The 20,215-nt window shown below is 46.6% G+C and overlaps 1 protein-coding gene across 3 annotated transcripts; it reads right to left on the bottom strand.

Annotated features, from left to right (window-relative positions):
• Positions 1 to 1,456: 1,456 nt before the first annotated feature.
• Positions 1,457 to 18,087, bottom strand: LOC119393442 (cytochrome P450 3A11). Of its 3 annotated transcripts, none has more exons than XM_037660466.2 (14): positions 17,665 to 18,073; positions 16,245 to 16,341; positions 14,989 to 15,041; positions 14,505 to 14,601; positions 13,346 to 13,462; positions 11,671 to 11,759; positions 10,700 to 10,845; positions 7,602 to 7,717; positions 7,386 to 7,527; positions 6,588 to 6,748; positions 5,906 to 5,997; positions 5,180 to 5,323; positions 2,337 to 2,499; positions 1,457 to 2,207 (listed from the first exon to the last, which is right to left on the bottom strand). In XM_037660466.2, the coding sequence occupies exons 1-14, from the start codon at positions 17,733 to 17,735 to the stop codon at positions 2,130 to 2,132; spliced, it is 1,566 nt and encodes a 521-aa protein (XP_037516394.1). In that variant the 5' UTR covers positions 17,736 to 18,073; the 3' UTR covers positions 1,457 to 2,129. The 3 variants fall into 3 exon arrangements, with proteins under 3 accessions (XP_037516394.1, XP_037516393.1, XP_037516395.1); XM_037660465.2 differs by having other exon boundaries at positions 1,458 to 2,207; positions 7,386 to 7,530; positions 17,665 to 18,071; XM_037660467.2 differs by lacking the exons at positions 1,457 to 2,207; positions 2,337 to 2,499; positions 5,180 to 5,323 and adding an exon at positions 5,332 to 5,525 and having other exon boundaries at positions 7,386 to 7,530; positions 17,665 to 18,087.
• Between the last annotated feature and the right edge of the window lie 2,128 nt (positions 18,088 to 20,215).

The following is a 20,215-nucleotide window of genomic DNA, read 5'->3' as shown; positions in this document are numbered from 1 at the left end:
TAATAGGAACACACTGGTACTTCAGTATTGCCCTGGAACAAGCTCACGAAGTGACCGTGCACTACGATACGTGCTGATGAGGAGACGAACAAAATGGAGTTGTGCTATGAAAAAAAGCGTCTACAGAAAGCGATACGAAAGTTTGTTAAGCAAGAAAATGAGCTAGTAAAATATGCATCTGAATCTGCAACGCACCGCAAAATGGGGATACTGTGGAGGCGTCCTGCGCGCATCGATATATTGCGTTGTTGTAGCCACCCGAGAACTGGCCACTGCCACTCCATGGCGGCCAAGGACAGATAGTACCATATGCGCAACGGTCGGCTGTCTTTCCATTAGTGCCGACAGTGACCAGGCAAAACAAAAAAGCTAAAAATAATGGGGAAGGGCGAAGGGCGCTTCGAGCAGCAAAGCTCAATGTAACGGAAGCGCAGATAGAGAAGGGAGAGAAAGAGGAAAGAGATAGTGAAAAGGACCGCTGCGCACTCGCCCTTGAGTTGCCCATTGCGCGTCCACGAACATGTTGCGCAAGTGAACGTGGTCGCTGACAACGGGCCATTAGGCTCACCTCATTCCCTGCGGTCAATGCGAACTCCACGATCTTTTGTCGAACGTTTCCTTTTCTCGCACGGCGAATACAGAGTCGCAGATGGTGACGTGGCTGTGTTGTCAGGTTAATCGTAAGCTGTGTTTACAGCTAACCCGAAGAAGTCGCGTCGGGTTGGCTTGTCAGGCCATCAACGGGTCGTTGAAGCCATGTTAGCGTTAGCGTGTTGGGACGAGTGAGCATCGAGGTGAGGTCTGTCAATGAAACTTGCAAGGGTTAAGTTTATTCGCCCAGTCCGCTTGGAAATACGCGTTCATGCGCGGTCGGGTCGGACTGGATCGGCTCGACATGTGACTGGAATCATTCGTGTCCAGTGCACGTGCAGTGCTAAAAGACGAATCCTTAGACTTGTGAATTTCGGGCATGACGAAGTTGTAGTCACTGACCAGGTCAATTAAAAAAAAGAACAATAAAAAAATCCAGCCAGTTTCCCGCCGTAAAGACCGTAGGATATCGAAGGTGTAAACGCGCGAGTGTATGTGATTGGCTGGCGAGATCACGTGTTGTCATGAATCCGCCGCTGGATTTGAAATGCGCTCACACCTGATTGGTAAAATCGAAATCACGTGACCTGCCGGTTCAGACCCTGGCTTTTCAGCGAACTCTTCGCGTCACGAGATACCTAGAAATATCGCTTAGTGTCGTAAAGCTGCCGCGAGATTTCGAATGCGCGTGCTTACACCTCATTGTTCTTTGAACCTCAAACGTCTTTACATGTTTTTTTTTACTTTGAGATGGTCACTGATCGCAAAATCTTTATCATGTTAGCCGATCAGACGAACACGAACTTTCGTCGAACTAGTGACTACGTATCGGGCATGCATGGTAAATTTGTGTGTATGCGCGTGCAAAATCACACACTTTGGTGAGACATTTGAAGGCTTTATTTTTCACAACAACATCGTGTATGCACGATCTGACATTTCACAAACGAGGGCTCTTATTTTCCCTTCAATCACTGCGTCTACAACTGTACGCGCCAAGATGCAGCATAAACAGCAAAACGGGCGACAAAAATAATTCTTAAAACATGTGGCACGTCTTTTGATACACTCGTGATTGCGTATTTGTTCCAAGCTTAAATAATAGGAACGGAAGTTATAACGAGCGCAGTTGGAAGTAGGACTCTCGCTGCCAGTTTGTGTTCACGTAGAGGACTTGGTTCTTTTACTGAAGGTGACAATGTTTCACGTTGTCACCCTGCTGAATGGTCACGTGGCTGAATTGGTATCTTTCAAGCATGCTAGAGACGTTATGGCTCGCATGCCTGCACATAGTTCGCGCATTCAGTCTACAAGTCTTGTAAATTTGAGGATATGCTGTTAAAATTTCAAAATTCTGAATCTATCTGTTGCATTGTGATTTTGATAACTATGAATATGCGAGTTCAGTAGTGACTGAAGCTAATCTAAAGCGTCACGACGTAAGAAAGTTCGTATGTTTTTCGAGCAGACAGGCCATTTGCAGCAATCTAGCTTCGATTCATTTGAAAGCGAGGCGACTGAAATGCCAGCCCGTCTCGCTACGCACGTTTCCTGATTCCCAGAGTGATATTTTCGGCAGTCAGAGGCCTGAACCCATTTTGGAACACAAGAGGAACCTGAAAACAAGAACGACATTTTATTTCTAAGAAAAACAGAAGACAGACATTCCTTCCAATTATAAACTACAGCTTACAGCGCTGCTTTTTCATTAAAAATTCTTAAAGAAGCAAGAAAGTGGCGCTTACTCTGGTATTTTCAGTCCTCACCACTTGCACGTTGCGAATGGCGTGAAAGATGGCCAGTTTTACAGCCTGCAGGGAGAAGCTTATCGCGATACAATTGCGAGGTCCAGCGCCGAATGGAAGGTAAGTGTACGGTTGAATCGAACCCACGTTCTCTTCGCTGAACCTGCAACAACGGTCACAACTGTCACACTCACAACTGTCACACTAGAGAGAGAAGAAATAGTAGAGAAGGAAGGGCACGGAGGTTAACCAGTACAGGACAACCGGTTTGCTACCCTACACATGGGGACAGGGTGGGGGCGATTAAAGATGGAGAGGAAAGAGAGCGAGAAAGATAGAAAGATAGCACATGACACTGCACACACAGAATCAGTCGGTCACTCTTGCGTGGTACGCGACATTTCTGTCACAGCCGCTTGTCCAAGTTCGTCTCTCTTAAAAACCTCAGCAGCGACTTCGTCGCCTTCAGCTGTGATGTCTTCTGTTGACGGCATGCAAGAACCGTTTCAACAGACATTTGTCTACTGTCAAGGCGCGCTAGAACGGACGCCAGTGACTGTCTCTGAACATTAATGCCGGACAGTCGTACAGGACGTGGTGTAGCGTCTCCTCGCAACGACAGGCATCGCAAAGAGCGTTGTCGGCCATTCCAATCTGAAAGGAATGGGACTTCGTAAATGCCACGCCTAGCCATAAGCGATAAAGCAGTGTGGCCACTCTTCGGCGGAGTCCAGTTGGCATACAGAGATGCATCAAAGAGTACAGGTGGCGTTGACGATTGGTCCGGTTGGTTCGGCTGCTTGGTAGGCACCATAGAGCGAGCGTTATATCATGTGCAAGCCCTCGAAGACTGCTAGCAGCGTCAGACCTTGAAAGTGGGATGGTATCTTCCTGTGTGCTTTCATGAGCTGCCCGAGCGGCATTATAAGCTCTACGCGAGATATACGGCTGTTAAAAATATTGTCTGGTAGAAATTGGGAGCAGAAACTTAAAGAACTGGTTTCCTTCAGATCATTCCGAGCAACTTCCCGACTTCCCTCGGGCTGCTCCGTGCATGGTTTTTACAGTGTGCGGCCTTCTAATGCAAGAACCCTCTAATAATAAATAGAGTATGCGTTGCTCCTTTCGGTGAGTCCGGACTTGCCACGTATACGACTCTCTTTAAGGAGACGCGTTAACTCTCTTTTCGGTTCCACGACTCTCCGAGGAGAGTATTATGATTTCCAAAGGGAGTTGACGTGTCTCTTTAAAGAGAGTCGTATTATACGCGGCAAGTCAGAACTCACAAAAGAGAGTCAAATGACCTTTTTTTGTTTCTTAGAGTGAACAAGACACGAAGGAAGAGGGACAACGCAGAGAAGTCGTCTCTATGCCTCATTCTGCCCCGCCACGGTGGTCTAGTGGCTATGGCGCTCGACTGCTGACCAGAAGGTCGCGGGATCGAATGCTGGCCGCGGCGGCTGCATTTTCGATAGAGGCGAAAATGCTTGAGGCCCGTATGCTTAGATTTAGGCGCACGTTAAAGAACCCCAGGTGATCGAAATTTCCGGAGCCCTCCACTACGGCGTCCCTCATAATCGTATCGTGGTTTTGGGACGTTAAACCCCAGATATTGTTGTTATTATTTATGCCTCATTCTTCCGCTCACTTTCATTTGCTGACGAAAGTAATTGTCATGACCTCAAAGTTACTTACGCCTGCATGTTCTCCTGGTCACGGTAAAAATTAGGCAGCTTCCACCACAAAGAACACAAGACGGAGCACGATCAGGAAATAGCGGTACTGTCAACGGGAAATATCAAACACACTTGCAAGTGGCGAATCTGACATGCGTGCGGCCTGAATGACTGTCAAGCTGTTATGACGTCACGCCATACTGATGCGAGAGATCGCCAGCCTTAACTCGGATTCTAGTTTCAAGTCCTTGCGAAGCACAGCTTTATTCGGAGCACATGAAGTAAAATTTAAGCTGGCACTCCCTCTATTACATTAGCACCACAGTGTCATGTTTCGTTAAAGTAACTGCAGAATAAATGATGACGCCGGAAAAGCATCTTCATGTCCATCGGCATAGCCAAGGGAGCGTTTCAATCTTGCATGTGTATATTTACATGCACACTCACAAACGCACGCATGAATGTACAGTACTCACGAATTCAAACGCGACATCAAAATTTTTAGCATAATGACTTGTACGCGCAATTCCTCGAGATAACTGCGTCATGTCGCAATGAATCTTCTGGTCTCTAAAGATAATGTTGGCTCTGATATACGCGTTCGAGTCGAAATTGCGCCAATATGACCCAAACTGAGAGTAGAAACGAAAATATGTGCATTACTTAGCCTTAAATTGTCTTCTTTCAATCCATGAGTGCTGTACATAAAGGGTTGTTCAATCAACCAACACGTTCCCTCCACCCTCCGGGCCTCGAAAAAAATGTCCCCCTACGCCATTGTTTATTGTCAACCATTAATTGGCGCACAACGATTCATACGAGATAAATATATTTTAAAAGATCGCTGCAGGTAAAGGCATACAGAATCATCAAGTGTGTAGAGCGTGACCTCATAGCTGCGGCTGGAGATACACCAGCACTATCGCTGCCGCTCCATAAGAAAAAAAAACAAAAAAAAAAAACGTGAGACTATGGCAATGTGAAGAAACCGAAACCGAAAGCCGGTCTGAGAACTGGCTAACCTCCCTGTCTTTCCGTTTTTCTTCTCCTCCTCCCGAAACGTTTACAAAGGTTACTGCTCCTTCGTTAGCCACTACCTACAATTGCCCAAGAGCACGCCTATATAAGTTCGAAAACGATTCTGACGGACATGGTAAGAGTGACAACCTTTCGGGGTCAAAGGTGGACGGGTCTGGAAAGTATTGCGGGTCGTTCTGCATGGCGTAGATAGGAACCGCGACGAGATCCTTTTGTGTCACTTTCACCCCAGTGTCTCCAAGAGTGTAGTCTTCAGAAGGCGATCGCTCAAATCTGAAAGAAAGAAGCAACAGCCGTATTGAAATTTAATCCTCAATCAAAGTGCTTCCAGCCATCAGCGAACTCTTTAAGGTACAGGGGGAGATGGAAGCTTAAGAAAATTCAGGACCATAAGGATGCGGCTGGAGCCGTCGTTCCGACACGCGGTCTTATCTTCGTCAAGGATGCAGCAATTTCACAGCCTGCAGGTAAGGACCTGCAGGGAGAAGCGACAGACACCTGGTGGAGCAGATCTCAAACACGCGCTTCTTTCTACGTGGTCTCTAAGATCCGCTTCGCCACTGCAACGAAACACGAAGTTAAACCCAGGAATACACCAGGGCACACGAACGCCTTTACAAACGCCAAGTCAAGGATTAGGGTCACCTCCAATTTTTCGTTTGTTTGTTTTTCGAAATAAACAAATGCGTGAGAAGAGCACGAGGCATGTAAAGATTAAACAGACTTGTTTTTGCTTCTGAAAAGAGCCGTGAAATAGACTTAACGTGCTTGCATTTCCAGTAAAACAATCTCCCTCTCTTAATATGGATTGAGTCGAGCAGGTGTGAATGTTTAAAAGGTAGGAAGACATCTTACCGCGTAACAGGCGGGTACAAGCGCAGAGTCTCCGAGACAACGCAGTGAAGATACTTCAGCTTCGTGATCGCATCCAGGCCCGGGCGGTCTCCCTAGCGGAAAGGGTAGCACAAAACAACGGAAAAACCGGTCATTTGATTAAGACTGATTGCGGCCCGTATTTCGAACGACGAAGACGTATACGAAACACGGAAGACAACCACAAGGCCAAACTTTTGAGGAGATACACTTAAAAACAACTTTATTTCAAAGCATCCCTGGAGAACATAAATTCTGTCAGTGATTCCTTCTTGTTCAACAAACATATGTCTGGACAGTATATACGGCTGTTACTGTCGTCACAGGCACCATTTCAGTTTTCTTAGCATTATATAGTTTCTATCATTTAAGAAGGCAAAAAAACACTCAAGCGCATCACAAACCAACGACATGCCCTCATAATTACCATCCCTCAAATTGCTATATAATCTGTTGCTGCTATTTTTTGCGTTACTGTTACGTTTTACTATTCACTAATGTTACATATACATAACGCTGTATCACGTTACTATTTGCGTTTCTCGGCAAACTTCAGCCTCTGGGGGCGTGTGCGCGTTGTAGCTTCATAGCTTTTGTAATCGGGTGAAGACACGTAACCGCGCTTCTGGCAATACTAAAATTAATTTTCACTTATCAGGCCTACATGGAGTGTGCAGCATTCGTCGACTTCTTTCCTCAGCCTATCCTGCACTTCCTGGTGAAGGGCAAGCAGATAGAGGGTGCAGCCTATCGCGTTCGAAGCCTTGAGTTGACCGGCGATAAAGAACAGTATGCATTGCGCCATGGCTTCGTCTTCCGTCAATTCTGCAAAAAGAAAGAAAGGAAAAAGAAAGTTAGCCTTATATCTAAAACCGCATTCTCATAAAGGCAGCCGCGGCTAGTGTTTCTCTAAGCATACAGCAATCATGGAAACACATCTGTCCGTGAGGCTACAGGTGCCAGAGCTTATCTTAAGTGTAACCTCCCCCCCCCCTACAGCCCTTTCCGCTTCCACGATTTGTAAACTAGTGAATGATGAGCGGTGATACCCTTACCTGCCATATTTTCTCGCGTACTAGCCACACTAGTTAGCACTGGCTAATGATGCTAGTCTTGGCTATATATATAAATGATGACTAATATCTTATAATGTAGGCTATCCCCTTGATACAAAAGCAAGATTATTTTCGCTCAATGTCAACATAATGGGGATCTGTTATAAATCGTTATCCGTTATAAGTGGTTTTATCATTCACTACCACGTTAACAGTTATTAGTTAGTGAAGAGTAAACAAAACAGTTAGAGAACTAGCGCATGGGCAAATTTTAACTAGACCTGCGGAGCTTTCTCTATACGCTTTTGTCTAATAACGCATGCAGCCTTCGATTTATTGCCAAGTGGAAGGTCAGCGTAATAATGCCCATCGAAGAAGCGTTGGCGATGATAAGAAACTTCACGTACTTGTCTCTGACGGTTCTGCATCGTCTGGCTTGGTATCAGAACCGACGTTGAACAGTCGATGGTCCCGATCAAAAACTTTTTCGCGTTCCCTGTCAACTTGTCCTTTCTTTTCGTCCATCAGAAGTTGGAAAAAGTTATCGTGCTGCTGCAGAGGGAATAAACAAAAATACGCAAGATAAAGATCGTCAAACAAAGCTCACTATGAATGTATCTCACCGTGTTCGTGTCCGTATTTTCCTTGATTATGTTCCGGCCCAAATTTCTGAAGAAGCCGACGACGTCTCGCTTCATTGGTCCGATGCCAAACTTTTTTGCGATGAATGGAAAGACAACTGGAAACCAAGAGAAGCGAAATTTGATTCCATTCCCACTTCAAATAACAGGACATTATGTGCCGTGATCGCAATTATTGAACATATTTTCATAGTGGCTACAGCAGCGTGACAAGCACAGACAAAGGCAAAGAGAACGGACACAACACGGCGCTGACTAACAGCTGAACTATATCGGTGGAACCACACATATATAACGCGCACAAACGTGACCAAACCCACCACCTCAAGGCGAATACGAACAGATTATCAGTAATTCAGAAATAAAAAAAAATGGCCGCGTATCTGCGTGCTTCGCTGCAAATGTCGTCTAAGGACGATAGAAGAGGCGCTGCGTGAGATATGGACGCCATCTGGCAATACGTTGGGAAACATGAGTGCTGTGTTGCGGGCTGGTAGTCCCGGCGCAGCAGCAGGCGAAGACCGGCGGTGACCAACGCGACCGGCGGGGACGCCAGCCAGCCCGAACACGCGGTTTGGCGCGAAGCGCTGAAGCAGAAGAAACGTCCGCACTCAACGAGTACTCTCCGCACACTCTTTTATGTACACGTCGCCTGGGTAAAACAGGAATGCCAGAGCGGCGCCCCATGGCATTCGTACAGTGCAATACAGAACCGAAACCGAAACGCAACAATGAGGTCGTGCAGAGGGCACGGAGGAAGGCAAGTTTCAGCGCAGTCGCATTTTCAGCGCAGCTTAAGAAACTAGGGTCTTTAGAATTACGTATGAATGCATTTTCTATTAAAGGAACACACCACATAATACTTACCTAGTGATGTTGCGCCTCAGATATGCGTAATATTTACTTCCTGATCGACAACGTTCACAAGTATGAACTGTCGTACCAGTTCAAGCTGGGTGGGCGGTAAGCAAGTGGTTCAACTTTGGCCAGGTGGCTGAATCGAGTGACGTGCCGACAAACAAAAAGTTCTCCGTTATATATCCCAAAAAAGACTATCGTCTTTAAAAAAGGTAAATTGCGAAGCTAACATGGGAAGGGATAACAAGGTTGATCATCGCTTCCCATGCTAGCTGTTCATTTTGCCTTTTTGTATTATTGATAATCTGCGTTTTGTTCACCTAGAGCTGGGCTTGCTCACGTTTGTGCGCATTATATATATATATATATATATATATATATATATATATTGTAGTGAACTAGACACAGAGACAATGCCCTTTCGTCGGGCAAGCTGTTCTAGTCTGACCTCTTCCTTTTCTCTACCTCCCGCATGCTGCCCGCGCGCCCGAAGCCCAGCGTCGTTCTCGGTCATCACACTCACCAGCAGACAGCTTCGAAGCTTACCCCAGTATAAGCACCGGACTGAGGTTATGCTCACTACTGCGAGTCTCGTCCTCTGCATACGCATCGGACACGACACCGTTGCTACCAGAGGTCGAGAGCTCCTGGCCTCTACAGGTATCTGTGACGCTGCCCTCGAGGACATCTTCACTTGGAGACATGAATGAGCCTGTTCCTCTCCCACCGTCATTGCAGGTAACAGGTCAGCCAACGAATTACGATAACTGGATGAACGCTACACCACTGTCAGCGGCTGACAACACTTTTTATCGATCCAACTCGCCAATCCCAAGTTCAGCATTATCTCAGCACGCAGAGACCACGGCTTTGCTCGCACCTGATGCGCCATACCGGGACGCTGACTTATCTATCCGGAAAGAGACGCTTTGTGAGCCGTTGGTGCAACATCGCCGGTTTTCAGAGCAGGCATGGACGGCACAAGGTGGTGGCCATTCCCTGCTGAGCGAAGACTTGGTCAACGAAACCCAGATAAAAGAAAGCATTATTCTCATTAACGACATTCCCATACCACCTGCGCCTCCTCCCGACCACATCGCTTCGGATTTCGTAAGAGTGTTGAGTGAGGTCAACGAAGCCATGGCGACGAGCAAGGCTGATGTCACTGATAGCCGACAACTGCCCATGCAGCCCGAGTATCCGTCCAATGACACATGACCCATGTCCGCATGACCTCCCCGGCCCGGATTCACGCAGCATTTACTCAAGACCTGCTGCCTTCCAAAACTCGTGGTGCACTGGCCCGATGGCAGCGGATCGGCCAAAGCCCAAGTCGTATGACGCGCCGGCACGGAGTATCGCTCTCGCTTCACCGATACGTGACATACCACCGCACCAACGCATTGTGACCAATCGTGATATGGTCAACCAACTCGTTTTTGTACGTCGTCCACAGTCTCCTCTGCATTGCTCCTACGTGCAGCAAGACCGTCGTCAGCGAGACGAACGACATCGATGGCACAGCCAGTGGTGCCCGGGAGAGGTGCCATCGGCAGCTTTCCGTGCCAGAGGCCAGCGTGGCCGAGAACTTCGACCACCGCGATGCACCCAGTGTCGCCCACCAGAGACGTTTCTGGCAGACCACCAAACCATGTTGCAGCGTGGTCGAGGCCGATGGCCACGACGGTGCAGCTAACACCGTCCACCCGAAACAGTGTCGGCAGCTCCGCGCGCTCCCGAAGCCCGGTGTCTTTGTTTTGTATATATATATATATATATATATATATATATATATATATATATATATATATATATATATATATATATATATATATATATATATATCAATTGTTACTCAGTGCCGCGTTGTGGCCGCTTTCTCTGCCTTTATCTGCGTCTGTCGACCTGCTAGCCACTGTGAAGCTATACTGCCGCTCGCATTTTATTGATCACAGTAATGTGCGTGTGCATGTGCGCGCGGTAGGATGGAAAACTGGGCGAGTTGGTGTAGATTCATTGCAGCTAACAGCGCGAAACACGTAGACGAGGAAGCAAGAAGCCGTGTCCACTTCTTGCTTCCTCGTCTACGCGTTTCGCACTGTTAACTGCAATGTGCGCGCGCAAAGTGCTCAAATGCTATGCGCATGAACTCACATAATCATCGTTAGGTGGTATCGCTATCATCTCTCTTTCTTGATTTTTACAACAAAGAACATACTCACCCATCACTAAAAGGCGTGGGGTGAAGCGTTGAGAAATGACTTGCTTCGATCTGGTTACAAACTCGTTTCTTGGGTCCGAGTGAGCGTCCAGCTTCACGGCGAAGGCGCAGTTCGCTATCAGATCCAATACGTAGTCCCAGATGGACCTTGATTTGATTGGTTAAAATCGAATATAATTTGTGTCATTAACTTGACAAGAAATCCAAACAGCCGTACACGGTATCGAATTATGTGCAAGGATAGATACACGGTAAGGAGCCGTGTATCTATTCTTGCACATAATTCGATTTCAGAATTGCGGATTTCCTCATTAAGGTGTGCCCCATTATCACATCGTAGTACAGGCACGGAAAAACACCCCCCAAAAATTCGGCGCTTTTATCGCACTATTTAACGGGACACGCTGCCGGTCTAGTGACCACGCGCTCAACATGCACCCCTTAAGCAAATACGCTGCATCTCATTTTCGGAGGAATTTTACCGGTGACGTCACATTAGCTAACTTTAAAATATATATTGCAGTATAGTCATTAGTATTTGCTTTCTTGTAATATTAAGCGAGCATACCGTAAAGGCCCTCAAGAGAAAGGGCAGAAAGGCAACCTGGCTCCGCCACTGGGTCAGTTGAGAGGAGCGCGAAGATACATGCATCCACATCGTTGTACCGTTTCTACAGCCAAATGAAACTGCGCGTCAGTAGGACTTATGGAAACGTACCCCTCCACGCACTGGTCGCGCACGCGCCGTCAATACCGCTACAGCAAGGCGGCGGCGCGAAGGCGCCTCCAGCGCGTGTGCATTTGCTATCGCAATAAATCCGGCTAATTTCAAAAATACGGCAGTAGTGAACGAAACTGCTGAATGAATTTTTTTTGTCTGCGTTGTAAAGATACAGCATGTTAGGAAGAATTGGTCCTTAGTTTCAGGAAGGCTAGCTTACAGATACGGGCAGCACAAGCAGAAACCCTCACTGTTTCACATCGATGTCTTCAGCATTGGATGCTGCTTTCTTAAGGTGCTCCGTTGTCGCTAAAGCGCACTCCTCTATCAAAGCATTCATCTAGAAAGAATGGGAGAAAAAAATACAAGTGAGAGAAACCGAGAGAGATAAACAAGAAAATAGGCTTCTGTTTCGCTACCCTAAACTGGAGAAAAGGGAAAGGAGTAAAGAATTTCGTGTGAATAAAGCGTGTGTGCGAAGAAAAGCATGGTTGATCCATCCGTCATAGGAATCACTATCACACGAAAGTGAACCATGTCTTCGCAGGAGTAGTTGATTGTTTATTGTACATTGATGCATCAGAGTTTGCACAATGTCCATTGGTGTCTGGCAGGTGTAGCACCGTTTGGCGTGTATGCACCCACGTTGATGCCTAAGGGCACATCTCTATCCCGACGACTAACGTCCATGATCACGATTTAACCATTGCGGTATCTGAAGCTGTTTTATAAGGCAGTTCCGTCGCACTCGAAGCAGTTGGCCGGCGGCGGAGGAACACCAATGGCGCACGTGGAATCTGCGCTACTCTAGCGACGAGGCGTCACACGCTAACACGACGCGAAAGGCAAAGCACGTACCCCGTTTTCACCAAACCTAATCACCGCGTAAGGCGCATTGCACAGACCATGGAGCTTCCTACAGATAATGCACCTAAAGCCTCAGTTGCGTTGAAACTACCGAAGCGCTCCCTGTCGGCGCTGGTTAGTGTCATGATGCAATGCTTCACTTCACCGCTCCCAGACGGAGACACGGCCCCCGCGAACCAAGATCAGTAGGAGATGCGGAAGGTGTGCGAGATGTGAGGCACGTTTGTGAAGCCTCGAGAATGTGCGGCGGTAGCCCAGTGGGTAGAACGCCCGGCACCTATCGTTGCGGACCGATAGGTCATTGGTTCGACACCCAGGTGGTCTTAATCAACACAACTTGTTTTTTCTTTCTTTGTCACCTGTTTGTGTACATTATACCGACGTCACTTCCGTGACGGAAATGACGTTAGTGAAGCCTTGGTGAACCCTGGCATAAGATATTTTAGTGTTAAAAAAGCGGCGGCGTGGAACGGAAAAATTAGAGCCTCTCTAATAGGCCACTGACGTGTAAAACTTTCATAAGTGTCTTGGTCCCTACCTCTGATGCGACGACTGATGTACCCAAGAGCAAAATGGGACGCAGTCAATGTCGTAAGATTTATCACGTCCGTTATAATCCTTTATACACATACGTTGTTTCCCATAAAAGTGGCAAAGGGCTCCATATGATGGCTTGAGACGATCCAGCTAGCAGGTGCAGTGATTTGTAGACGAAGTGCGGTGTTTGTTTTTAGTGAAACTCTACAATTCTGAAAAACTTCTTACTAGTACTCTTATTACTTAGCAATTTTTGGTAACTTTTGGAAACACGCACAAAGCCTTAAATCAATATTCAGTTTCCTAAATTGCTACATTTAGCTTTCTCTCTCAAATGCAACAATATTCTTTTGTTTTTTTCAAATAAATCAAGCTGCTGTCTCATAAGAGCATTATTGTATTACACGTGCGTTTGAAAACGGAAGAGTGTTTAGGTGTCGGCGTGGGGCGGCTAAAAGCTTTCGCTTAAGAACATACGCTTAAATTGGGAACAATAAAGTTCAGAAAAGCGAAACGCCTTACTTTTCGCAGCACTCTCGCAGAGAATGCCGGTTCCGAACCTTTGCGAACCTTTTGCCACACTTCGAATGGAGCCATGCTCATCACATTGTCCAGGAGTGGTTCATTCGTCTTGATCGACTGGAAGGTAAAATTGAAAGTCGCATAGCAAGAAATCGAGAAATTAACATTCTATATAATCGTATACATTGTACTGACTGCAAATACGAGCGTAAGGCTCACTGTTATCGCTGTTTATGCCTTGCTGCGAGAACTAAATGCTTTAGCAACTCTCTGAGAAAGATAGTCTTGTGTAATGAAGTTAGCTCCTTTACACAAGCCTATCAGGAAGATCTCGTACCTTTGCTCAAGGATAAGAGGGCAATCTCATACCTAAGCATTTCAGGAGAATACAGGAGAAGTACACGTCGCGCCATCTCTCGGCTGCTGCCAGATGCCCCTCCGTAACTAATTGGAAAACAGACGCAAACAAATTAATCCTGACGAACAGGACTTATTGAATTCCACTCACATTTTGGAACATTCAAGAAGCGCGTCATAAAAATCTCCGATAACCGGGACATTTGAACATCTTACAGCACTACCCTTGAAACTTATAAGCGATGTTGCAAAATGTACAAACGCCATGAGAACCCACGCGCTTTGTAGTACAAAGCACAAATTTGACCAAAATGTGCCAGTGGGTTCCTCGGATATATGGTATAACCGCCCGTGAGTCGATTTCGATAAACAGTTTTGTTTACCCGATATCTCTTAGCGCGTTCGTTCGTTTGTTTGTTTGTTTGTTTGCTTGCTTGCTTGCTTGCTTGCTTGCTGGCTTGTTTGTCGTTCAGTTACGGCGGAGCGCTTGTCGCTACCGAGAGATGGTATGACGTGCACTGGTTACAAAATTATAGGCGCGTTGAAGTATGCAATTAACGAGTGTCGCGTTTCTTTTTATTTTTAGTTTCTTCTTTCCTTTTTTTTGTGAGCGCAGGTCAGAATAGATATCTCCCTATACGGTTGAAGTTGAAGAAATGCTATAATGTTACATCTGATCGTAATGATGAGTGATGAGTGCATGGGTGGTTACATATAACGTTCAACTCATGTTTGAAGCTCGCATATGACGAACTTCGTTTATAACGAACGTTCGCGGAAACAGTTATGGATTTTTACGTACCCTTCTGTCAGGCAAAGATAAGAAGTCGTCGACTAGCACCTTCTTCACCAACTCTGGTTCCGCAACAAACAGAATGGCCTTGCCCATTTCGAACGCCCTGATCGTTTTGAAATGATTGGAAAACAAAAAAGTCTGCTTAGGATAGGTGTCACAGAATGTGTTCAATTCAACAACTTGTCGCCTTATAATAGTCTCAATGTTCAACATTATGCATGAGCGGAACTACTTATTAAAAATGTCCAACTTATTTTTTCTTTTTTTTTTTGCGACGACATTTCTTATTTCGCTATTCCACACACCGCTTGTGTGGGACACTGCAAGACCATATGGTCCCGCGACGTTCAGAATTAGTTTCACTGCGCTACAAAACGTGTAGACATTTCGTGCCTTATTTATTCTTACGCAAAAAGTAAATCCAGCAACTCTTTCCTTACAAGCCCCCCTCTCCCCTGAGCTCCTGCATAGAATTGAACAAAACGCTTACCCGAAAAGGCGTCCGTACTTTTTATACCTGGCAAGGTCGACCTCATGGACAGGCTGCAAGTTAAGGCAAATTATGAACTCAGTTTCATCGGTACTGTCCAACTCAGCATTGTTCTCAACGCCATGAAAATGCGGACTTGGTCAAGAGAAATTAGTAAATTACAGTGAACTCGCGAAAATTATATCTACGGTTTCTTTTTATTGTCTGTTACTATCCTAATTTAAAGAACATTCGAGTGAGCTAAAGTGGTCCTTTTTGTTTTTGCATGCTTTTTCACTCATCGCTTTGTCATAATGTAATGTTCCGAACTGTGGGCTCGACTGGCGTAGCCAGGGGGTGGGGGTGGGGGGATTCAGCCCCCCCTTCCCCGAAAATTTTGAGTTTTGCTTGTGCATATATTATACACAGGCACACAAACAAATACACACACGAACATACATAAGTATGGTTAACCCCCCCCCCCCCCCCACTACCCTCCCGAAAACAATGTCTGGCTACGCTACTGATGGTCCCACAGTTGCTACATAGATGCCATTGGCGCCTTTCCTGTTTGGATCAAAGCCTGTGAATGGACTCACCGGACATGTGTATGCGTGCCCTCACATCATACTGCCTCTCCTTATTGTTATTCTTAATAAGAACTTGTTGTAGGGCGAGTTGGTTAGTACATAACATCTTGATTTTTGCGCTAAGGAAGACGAATAAGAGCAAGATTAGGTTTTTTTTTTTTTTTTGGTGTCACGTGCCTTTAGTCTGATAAGTGGTGTTGTCTTGATATGCACTCGGTACGTCTGCGCACCACTGTGCTATATTCTATATCATTGCAACTTTTGCAATAAACCGGTTGTTAGTAGCGCCTGTCCTGTCTTCTATCATATGCTCGTGTTTCTTAGCGCAAAAATCAAGATCCCGTTGTTATTCATCATACCCCTATTTTATTACTATGGCCCCTTTCTTCTGAGCAAGGGATAGCATAAGCTGTGATAGCAAAGAGTAGTAAAACACTTTACGTTAGATCTATCTATCTATCTATCTATCTATCTATCTATCTATCTATCTATCTATCTATCTATCTATCTATCTATCTATCTATCTATCTATCTATCTATCTATCTATCTATCTATCTATCTATCTATCTATCTATCTATCTATCTATCTGTCTGTCTGTCTGTCTGTCTGTCTGTCTGTCTGTCTGTCTGTCTGTCTGTCTGTCTGTCTGTCTGTCTCTTCTTCATGATCGTGAACCTTAACTTACGTTCAAGAAAATCTTTAACGTGGCACCAAATATGAGCGAATATGGCTCCGACCGGATATTCTGGTTCTTCCAGAAGTTGCGATTCCTTGTCACGTATCTGAAAAGATTGAACGAACAATAGCAATAACGAGCATCACATCGACAGGCGTCATCGAGCCGGGCATTGTAATACGTGAAAAACGAGGTGTTTCAACTAGGAATATAAAAATGTTCTCGCTTAACAAACGCCGTTGGGAGAAACGAAACGACCATGAAGCTGTCAAGCCAATTAGTAGCCTTTGTTTTGTTATTATTCTGACAGTAGGCGTAATAACAAGTATTATCAAATCAGCGTACCATGGTCCGCAGTTCTCACGCATTACAATGTCATTAGGAAACGTTAGGCTTTATCAATCGATCGCGTCCTCTCCATTCATTCCTGCCTCTTCCTGACGGCGTCCTCTTCTGTCTGGTCCAAGCGCGTATAGCGGTGGTCGAAAGTTCCCAGACTGCTATCCCATCTAATCCAATGGCATCGCGGCCTGGGATCTTTTGACAACAACTTTACGGTATTTTCCGCCACGAGATTTCGCATTCTGCGCCACAATTTCCATCTTGCAATGGGCGCCCTAATTTCTCGCAGCTTTGACTGACCCCTTCCCCCACCTTACGCTATCCGTCATCTCTCCCTTTATCCCCAATCCTTTCCACTCCATCTGCTGCACCATCCATGGTAGCTTAGCTATTAAGACATTGCACCTGCTGAGCTCGAGGACGCGGGTTTGATTCTCGGCCACGGCGGCCGCATTTGGATAGGGTCTAAGTGCAAGAACATCTGTGCAATCAGAGTTAGGAGCAAGTGGCGCGGTGGTTAAAATTAATCCGGAGTGCCTCGCAATCCTATAATATTGTTTGCGTGAAAACCGTCGCATTCAATTATTCCGGCTGTATGGCTGACCAATTCTACCTTACCAGAACTACAGTGCCTCGTGTACTTTGTAAGCACAGCGCTGAGAAGTCACACAAACGAGATTCTGGAATAGGAATCTCTGTTGTTGCTAGCGTATACAACATGAAGTGTTAAAGCTAAACTGCAGCGCGCAAATTCGGTACGGGACATAGAAGAGCCCACACACCACAGGACAAGCGCTAACTCGCAACTATCTTCACTGTGAAAAACTTTTCTACATATACATACCGTACAGTCAGCATGCGCAAGCGCACTGCCATATAACCACAAAAAAGAAGAAGACACACCGCCAGAATGCAGATTAGAACACCAAACCTAACAATTCATTTCCTTTGTTGTGCAACACCACAGGTCACTTCGTCTCTTTCTCTTAAAATGAAGTGGCTCTCTCTCTCTCTACAAAGCAAAAGTTTATTCACTCACTGTCGATATTCCTTATTTATTTTGCATTAAAACGTAGTCTGCACTTACAGATACAGGAGGACGCCGGCCGTCACCGCCAGGATAACCCACACGGGTGACAAAGCAGCCATCAGGTCCATGTCTGACACAGATATGGTCGACGCTTCGTGGCAGTTGCGGCCGTGGGCGCGGCTTCCTTCGCCATAAACGAGAGAAGGCGCGTTGCCGCGGTGGCCTCGGCAACGGGAGCTTCGACCGCTCTAGAAATAGCTGATTCGCTACGACGTTACAAGTGCGCGCTCCGATATTCGTCGTCACCTGCTGGCAAAAGTGAACTGGCAACCAGCTGAGGTCTTGCACGTGAGCTGATGTTTACCAACACTCCTCGACTAGGTAGGTGGCGCATAGCGAGCGAGGGCGGTTCTCCGTCAGCTGGAAAAACGGAAAGAAAAATAAAGAGAGGGAACAGTCGGAAAGCCTCGTCCTCGGTCGTCATTGGTGCTCCGGCCCACGCACGCGGTGCGGCGCTATGTGTTGAAACCGACGGAGAAGACGTACGTCGTCCGGCACATTGTGCATGTCGGAATGACACCGTCTTTTGACGTTTCAGTAAAAAAGATTTTTGTTTGTAAATGAGATGGCTCTTCGGTACCACGGGGTGACGGTTGCCCACACGAAAGCGAGTAGTACGGCGGGGAAGTTAAGCTTGCCCGGGTGCCTGCCCTGCGCTTGGCTTACGGGAAACGGAGAAGGAAATGATGAGAAAACTGAAAGATACGGGAAATAATAGACGCCGCCAGTATGAACCCAGAGGAACAATGCGGCTGCGACTACCAATACCCGCCTCTCGTGGAATACTCCGGAGCTATCGCTGCAGTGCAGCGAACTCTGTGGTCGGTGTCCAAGCTGGTCCACTCCTGCAGCGTGACGATGTGGGGTCGTTGGCAAGAGCTTCGGAACAGTATCTTGGGTAGGCCAGCATTTTTATTCGTTTTTGTGAACATCGCTGCATGCCTGCATCCATTCGACGATGTGTAGTGCTACTAGCTATTTCAACGAAATGCAGTATTAACGAGCTGAGACTGGCGTCTGGGAACAAACACTTCTATTTATCTTATCACCGGCTGTGCAGGATCTGCAGCAGTGGCGTAGCCAGGGGGTGGCACAACGGGCCCGTGCCCCCTCTCTCCCTCCGAAATTTTATTACCATGGGATACAGAGCACAAAATGACACTTGACCACACTTATCTCGCCAGACCCCATGTCGGATCAAGGAGGTGCCCCCCCCCCCCCCCGAAAAAATGTTCTGCCTTGGCCACTGATCTGCAGCAAGGTCTTTTACAGCGAAAGCTGTTATGAGATCATTTCACCGGCCGTTTTTGGCGCCGTAGTTGTCCGCCGCCGCCGCCGCCGCCGGTGTCCGTAACCAGTATCGATCGAAATAAGAAAAAAAAACGAAATAAGAAAAACAGTCCAGGATGGAACGAGGTTCGAACCTGGGCCCTCTGCGTGGGAGCCCAGTATTCAACCTCTGAGCCATGCCGGTGCTTGAAACTGCTTTGCAAAAAGGTCCTATACAGGCTTCATGTCGGGAAGGAACCACATTAGCATGTGCGATATAGCGTGGTAGAAGAGTAAAATAAGCACCAAGCGTCGCACAACGCGAATTCTGTAACCAGGCGTCACACAATGCGAAATGCGCAACGAGTAGGTTGTGAAATGCTTCCAACCCATTACAAAGATCTCTGCCATAATTCTTCGTCGTCATCAGGCACAGCATCAACAAAGTGCGCATAATGCCTTGCATGCGTTTAGCAGGTACCACGGATCTCCGTAAAATGACGAAAAATGGCACAGTGCCTGCTGCCCTACTTCTCAAAAATTAGAATGATTTAGAGCGTAGTGGGTTCCTCGCAAGTGCAATTGTATTGGTTGCCAAGGCCTATAAGCGCAGATCCATTTCCTCGGGGTCTCAGTAAAATTACAATGCTTTATAGCGTAGTGGGGTCCTCGCAAGTGCACTTGGATTGGTTGCCAAGGAAGCCCATGAGCGCATGATCCATTTCCTCGGGGTCTCAGTAAAGTTCTTCGCCCCCCCCGTCTCTCTCCCACGTGAACGTATGTTATACAGCATGACGGGAGAGGGAAATAGCGAGCGGGCGTAACCCAATGCAAATTACATAACTGGTGGGCCGTTTAAAGCTTCCAACCCATTACAAAGGGCTGAGTCATAATTCTTCATCGTCATCAGTCGTCGCGTCAACAAAGTGCACATAATGCCTTACAGACGTGTAGCTGGTGCCTCGCTTCTCCGCACAATGACGGATAATGGCTTAGTAAGTGCTTCCCAACTTCACAAACATTGTGATTTATGGCGTAGTGGGTACCTTTCTAGTCTACTTGTATTGTAGCCCCAAGAGAGCTTACAGCGGGCTCTAGAAACGCCGCTCTTCCAGCTTTCGCTGTGACTGTGCTGCGGTTTCAGCGCAGGCCTGGCGTTTTTTGTGGCTCGACATAAAATACTGGAACGAACTGAAATTTAGTGAGCTGCGCTGTTATTAATTTGCTAGAAGCAACTGCACCACCTGCGACACGGAAGTTGTTAGAATACGGCGGATGG

Source organism: Rhipicephalus sanguineus, chromosome 5 (assembly GCF_013339695.2).
Source record: "Rhipicephalus sanguineus isolate Rsan-2018 chromosome 5, BIME_Rsan_1.4, whole genome shotgun sequence".
Classification (NCBI taxonomy): Eukaryota; Metazoa; Arthropoda; class Arachnida; order Ixodida; family Ixodidae; genus Rhipicephalus; species Rhipicephalus sanguineus.
The sequence above is the reverse complement of the archived record's forward strand: the minus strand, read 5'-3'. Positions and strand labels throughout refer to the sequence as shown.

Coding starts and splice junctions, on each gene's coding strand:
- LOC119393442 (XM_037660465.2), bottom strand. CDS start 17,735: ATGGACCTGATGGCTGCTTTGTCACCCGTGTGGGTTATCCTGGCGGTG. Junction 15,042..16,244: donor CGTTAAAGATTTTCTTGAAC/GTAAGTTAAGGT, acceptor CTTAACTTGCAG/CCTGTCCATGAGGTCGACCT. Junction 7,718..10,699: donor CCCACGCCTTTTAGTGATGG/GTGAGTATGTTC, acceptor CTTGGTTTCCAG/TTGTCTTTCCATTCATCGCA.